This window comes from Austrofundulus limnaeus, unplaced genomic scaffold (genome assembly GCF_001266775.1).
Source record: "Austrofundulus limnaeus strain Quisiro unplaced genomic scaffold, Austrofundulus_limnaeus-1.0 Scaffold0, whole genome shotgun sequence".
NCBI classification, from domain to species: Eukaryota; Metazoa; Chordata; class Actinopteri; order Cyprinodontiformes; family Rivulidae; genus Austrofundulus; species Austrofundulus limnaeus.
In genome coordinates, this window is record NW_013952402.1 from 3,524,898 (window position 1) to 3,531,705 (window position 6,808).

General features: G+C 38.7%; 1 protein-coding gene across 1 annotated transcript; it reads right to left on the reverse strand.

Moving 5' to 3' along the window:
• On the reverse strand, positions 1-5,746 carry tmem72 (transmembrane protein 72; the record flags this gene model as incomplete). Its single annotated transcript, XM_014017617.1, is given in 5 exon segments — positions 1-634; positions 817-956; positions 1,246-1,317; positions 2,297-2,363; positions 4,970-5,746. Coding segments are annotated over 5 exon segments (774 nt in total). The 5' UTR covers positions 5,046-5,746.
• Between the last annotated feature and the right edge of the window lie 1,062 nt (positions 5,747-6,808).

Below are 6,808 nucleotides of genomic sequence, written 5' to 3' on the forward strand. Positions count from 1 at the left end.
GGGCATGTCCAGCCTTTGATAACCACCAGCAACATTAGAGGGAATCATTTTGCAGATTTTTGTTTTCAGACCTCATCACACTCTGATAAAACAGGGGATAAAACCCAAAACTTTAAAAAGTTTCTTATATTTGTATTTTTAACTCCAGCTGGATAAAATATTTCCAGTGAGATGAAGCTGAGTCTGTATGAGCGGACTGTGGAGCGCAGAGCAGTTCAGTCAGTGATCATCGGGGCTGTGTCTGAGGTGGTCTCTGGCTCAGGTTCACCATCAATCTCCTCCATCTCCCTCTCCACAGGCTCCGCCCCTCGTCTGAACAGCAACAGTTTCCTCTCAGTCCACCTCCTCCTCCTGTCTGTGTCTTCAGGTGACACTTCCCGCCCCAGCATGGCCTGGATACCCTCTCCTTCTTCAGGACCGAGGCCGTGGTCTGTGTCTGAGACGGCCAACCCCTCTCTCCTCCTTCCTGTTCCTGGATCACAGGCTGAAAATGTGCTTTGTGWGTTGGATCTGTCTGTCACGCACACTGTTGTCGGGACTTGGTTGCTGTTGTTCTCTAGTGAACTTTTGGACTTGACCTTTTTTTTCTTGCTCAGTATAAAGTTGAAAATGGCAGTTATGAGAAGCATTAACCCTGCAGACAGAAAAAAAAATACTCTGTTTCAGTGGTTTCCCCCTCAGCAGAACACTTGAGTAAAAAACAYAGAAATTTAGGTTTCAGGCTTCAGTTTCCCATGTTTGTTTTGTTGAAATGTGACACCAGTAATACCCTTAACAGTATTTATTTTAATAATAATTAATGTTAGTGATATTTACCTGGAATAACTGCATGCCACACTAACACAGGATGCAGGAAGCAAACCACTGACATAATGGAGTAATAGAGGAATTTATGGAAACCTCCAACGCGAGCCATCTTCCCCCACAAGACAAACACCTGCCAGTTTGGAGGACAGCTATAAGAAYAAAAGGAGAAAACATGAATAAGGCAGGAAAGGGCATCAGGAGCTCTTATACTTTTTTTAGAAATCAGATAAAATGAAAAAAAAAGTTTTTTTCAGAACATGTTATTTATAATGCAAAGTAATTTCTATTTTAATTGGTTATATCGTGTTAAAAGTTAGTGAAACTATTCTAAAATTGTTAAAGGAACATCACAGGTTTACATGTGAAATGTTCGTTTTTGGGATGTTTTACGTTCAAAAATTAAACAGCGAAAGTGTTTTCCTCAGGCTGTGCACTTACGGAAGACACGTGGATAGAAGAGCATCCAGGAAGTAGGCTAACTCAAACATCATGATGGCAGCAGAAGAYGTTCTGTAAGTTGAACAAATATWCAAGAAACATGACACCAATCATGTTTTATTCCACATAAACTGCACTTATAAGGACACTTTCTGTGTGTGGGTACTCAGGACCAGCCCCTGGCATTAGCAGTGTAGGCTAATGCTAAGGGTGTCATCTGTCTAGGGGTGCCACAAATGGGGGATGAAAAAACTTATTTTAGAACTTTATCGGAGTTGATTTAATTCTACAGACGTTTTAGTAAAATGCTCTTCAGATGGTTAGAAAATGAATAGTTTTGAGTCRGTCTTTTACAAAGTTACAAATTTCCAACGGAGTTTACCCCTGGACCACCCCCTAGAACTGCTTCACTCCACAACTGCTCGGTAATATGAAMTCATTGCTGTCAGCAAATGTTGGCAGGTATAAGGTAGACAATTCTGATTCTATTGCTGACCTTGTGTGGATCGTGGTGTACTACCTTGTCAAAACCAGTAGTCCTTGTGGGGACCAARGACCAGGCCTAATATGGTAGAACTCCATTTTTGGGTTGGGGGCTAGGTTCAGGACTAAAGAATGAATTAAGATTAGGTTAGGTTCAGGTTGTAGAAACAACWGAAAATGAACGGAAGTCAATGAAAGGTCCTAATAAAGATAGAAATCCAAACTTGTGTGTGATGACAAAAYAAGTCTCCTTGGAGACATGTTGTCCTGTTGCTCTGTGGGAGTTTGTCTGCGACACAGAAACACATTAAAAACTGGTGGAGCKTTCCACCCTCAGCACCTCCCTTCATCCTTTTCACCCCTTTTCATGTCCCTGCAAGTGTTTTTGTATGTGGCAGATTATAAAAGCAGCTAGAGTTAYTGTTTCCTAAAAGCCCACAGGCTACAAACAGTTTTTGTTGTTCTATTTTTTAATTATTTTTTGCTTAAGTATCTGAGACGCCGGCTTTGAAGGTTTAATTCTGACAGTGTTGGGAACCACAAAGTGTCTCATGATGTAAATACTTACATAAGGTAGATGCCAAGGCTGTTGAATTCCCCCTGCTGTACTGTCTCCACTCCCACAGCACACAGCACTGAAAAAACAAAACAAAACAAAACAAACAAACAAAAAAACAGGCAGGAAAAGTTCTTCTTCATTGTTGGAGCTGATTCTGTCCACCAGATGTCAGACTTTCATCAGGATTTCCTCATCAGCTTGAGGTGGATTGCATTTTAGTGTAGCCAAGTTTGATAAATATTTTTAATATTTTTATTGTGGTGGAACTTGGCAGTGTTTTGTGTTTTTTTCTTCTTCTTTTGCTTTTATTATGTGCATTTGTCATACTGCTTTATTGCTCCACATCTAATCTTTTTGCTTTTGTAACATAAAATTGATCTTTTTGACAGAATTTATTAACTAATTTAAGTTCCGTACTTACATTTTTTCCCTTCCTTTGGGAAAATGAAACACTGTAAATAGCTAAAATAGAGCCAACTTAAAGTCAYGTTACACAGAAGTGTTGCTGACCTAATGAAAAACATTATTAAAGTTCAATGAAGCAAATGTCTTGTTTAGCATTTCTTTTGTGCATGCTTTGAATAATAAAAAGGAATAAATCAGAACTTTAGGCATTCCATAAGTCTGAGAACCTAATTAGCTTGTTTGAGCTGTTAGGAAATGCCAGKTGGTATGAATTTCAAAGTTTTATGAAAACTCAATAAGCTGCAGTGTTTGTCTTGCATTGAATACACAATAAAAAACAACAAGCTAAACAGATGTACACTCTGCAATGTGATTAAAAATGGAGGTTACCGCCAATGAAAGAGATCAAACTGAGTTTGGAGAACCAGAAAAAAAGAAGTTCCAAACTACAGCTTGTTGAATCGATAAAGACTCAAATYAAAAGCACAATTTAACAACAAAACTATTCTGAAAGATATGCGTTGGGTTTTTTTTTCCCTCTGAAGTACATGACCTTCATCGAGAGAGAAAACAGAAGAAAACAGTTACTGTGTCCTAACCACAATGCCCAGGATCCTGGAGTTTCTGAATTACAAAACAAAACAAAGTTGATCCGTTTCTAAAACAATTCCCGTAGATTGGTGGATTTAAAACAGAGGATTTTAGCCACGGTGATCAAAAATAAGTTTGCAGAAAAGATTCTGAATTTTATGAAAAKAGCTCTTTTAATCTGTATTAAGGTCCATTTTTAAATAATTATTTTTAAAAGTTTACCATTGTTAAACCAGGCAAATCCAACTGAGATCGCAGATCTCTTTTTCAGTGGAGTCCTGGGCCTGAAGGCAACCTATTGTACATGTTTTTGAGGTCAAAGTCAGGGGAAACATTTTATTAATAATAGTTCTGGATTTATTGAAAAACTAAAAATGAAAAGCAGATCTGTTCAGAAAGATACTACGCATGCCTTGAAATGCACGACTGAAACCTGAAGGACGTCACGGTTCTTTGACTTCAAATCACGAGACAGTGGCTGGTTGTCAAACATGGCAGTAATTGTTGGCCCTCAAATCTCATAAAACCTATTTTGCAGGAAGAACGAAGAAAATTGCAGTGAAGTTCTTTGCTGGCAACAACAAAAACCTGTTTACAAGCTAAAATAGTTCCAAAGGTGTTGATAAAAACCTTATGGATCATACAGGTGCTATACAAAAACAGTAAAATGCGAAAATGGAGGAAAAAAATTGTGAAAAAACATACCAAAAATAGATGACAATTTTGCTTTTGTTTTTAAAATTAGGCAATTTTTTATTTGCTTCTTTTGTTAAATTTTCTTGTGGAGTGCCCAAACACAAAAGCCACTTTACCTACACCTCGCAAATCATCAAACTTCCACCTCAAATAAGCATCTTTTGAATCAAAATGAAGTTTCAACCTGTCTTTTCCCTGTTGGATACGCTCGGTGATGCAGCGATCACTGCTGAACACATGGAAGCAATTTCTTTTGGCTGCAGCTCGCCAGAAACTCAGAGATATAATCTGCACTGGAGGGAAAACAAGGGGAATGTGGATTAATGGCTTCTTGTAAGTTTGAAAGTGTGAGAGGAATTAACTCTGCATATAGCTTTGCTGAAAATTAACATAATATGTCCTGCAGATGTCTATGCAGGACGCACACAGGCAAACGGTCTAACCCAGACACGCTGACATGTGGAGGGGCTGCCCGTCAGACAGAAGCACACACATACCACAAACATACATAAATACATACATGAACACAACACACCGTGCATTTGTGGGTGTAAATGTACACCAGCTTGTTCAGTTAAGCCTAATAACCCAGCTGGATACAGAAACTAAGTGCTCGTATGATGTCAGGCGCATGTCTCTAATGCTCAGTGTCTGCAGCTGTTTAAATTTAGAAATAAGGGTCCCATATTTTTTCTCAGAAAGCCAGCAACCGGAGAGCTTTTTCTCCCTTGTAGATTTAATGTGCTGTGTGTACATCGGTCCCTGAGAGCCAGAGAAACTCAGAGGAGGACGCACAGCGACAGCTGCGCTATCGAGTACGCTTTTAAATACTCTATAAATCAGCAGAAAGATGGTTTATAGTGTTCTTGGAGGTCATGGATTCAGTTGGTGTGTGTCAAAACTGGATATTTTAACATGTTTGTTCAATAAAAGTCTTCAAATAAATTATAAACGGAACACTTCTATAGAACAGGTCGCATTTCATCTTACCTATGGCTGTGGAAACCCCAAGGATCCTGCATGCACTCTCTACTAAAATCCACCACATGCTCTCAGAGTTCCCCATGATGTCAGATATTTTCCTCCTTTTGCTTTGGAAAAAAAGTGCGACTTTATTTGTGACCTTCTGGTTTCTAAAGTAGCATCCTAGACGGACGACTGACAGACAGCTGGATGGACGGCAGCAAAGGTCACGAAGTCCATCAGTGCCATGGTGTGGGACCTCTTGGACCGGACGAGTTTACCTCAAGAAAAGTTGAGACTTTCTGCTACTGTTGCTCCAGTAACTGCTAATCACTCACACACACACACACATACACACAAACCCACAATACCACTTCCAGTTAGTTAAGCGTTCTACTTTGTATTCCAAGGTGAAAGTGTTCAGCTCAGGGTCACTTGGTGCAGCTGTCACATTTATTATTAAAGCTGGTTAACAATTATCTATTAAGACTTAATATAAAACTAAATTCCACACAAACACAAAGCCTCTAAGTTGCAAAACGTTCTCTCTTTTTTATTAAACTTCTACTTCACTTTCGTCCAAAGTGGTTCAAGAATCAAGCGACAAACACCTCAGAGTTCAAGTTTCCAGGTTCACTTCATTGATCGGACATCAGTTTCAGCAAGACTGAGCACTGACGCCACACAGCTGCCGCCTGCGTCAGCACGCAAAAAGCCATTTCTGCAGGTCTGCAAATATTACAAACAAAATCCACTCAGTATGCAGTTTCCTTCGACGCGCCGATGAATCTGTGCGCAAGAATAATGGGCCGGTGCAGGCAGTGGATGTGGGAGAAAACAACACTTAAACAAACAGACTCCCTTTGACACAGCTACACATGGATGAATACAAACCCGTATAATGGGCTGACTTAAGTTTGGCTGAGGTGCAAGCTTGTTCAGACACAACAGAAGGCTTTGGATCCGCAGATGCAAAGTTCACAAACACACACACACACACAAATTCATGGACTCCTGGAAGGAGCCGCAGAGTAAACCATAAAAATCTCTTTAAGTCCCTAACAAAGATACTTTTGTGTTCTTGCACCAGTTTCACTAATTTCTGGCTTAGCATCCRGGTTATTTGTGGCATTTGCTGGCTCTGTGTTATTGTGTATAAACTGCGTGGCCATGACTAATAAATAAATATGTTAAATCAAATAACTGATGATTAATATTGAAGTTAATTCTTTTATTTATTAGCTTTTTCTTTGGGTAACAAATAAAATGACATTTTTTTGCAAGAAAGATTACATTTGCATTTATATTTAGCTGTGCCAGAATTCTATTGAATTTAGCTGCATTCATGTGTCACCAGGATGTTTCTTTAACATTTAACATTCCTTTAAGTGAAAACAGCAAGATTATTTTACAGCAGTTTTTGGAAAGATAACTATCGTTCTCATATAATATTTTTTCTTAAACAGTGATAAGGGGTGCAACAATACATGTACCCATATCGAACAGTGCTTTAGGTTCAATACACACTTGTATGGAACAATACAGATTTTTAACATTTATTTTATCAACTTATCTTCTGAAGATGCTCTGTGTTAAAGGATCAGTGGATCTGTGTTCGACTACTCCACCTAGGCTGCATTTCGAGTGCAGATCCACTGAGAAACTTGCTTTCTCAACAACCTTTAATTTAAAAACTGTACTTTTGAGGTTAAACAAATGTTTATAATTAATTAAAATAAATTACAAGTTTAAAAGGGCATGGAAATTTCTCTTTTTTTTGTATCGAAAAAAAATATCGAACCGTGAGACTAAAGTAATGAACTGAAAAGGGAATTTTCTGTATCGTTGCACCCCTATATATATATA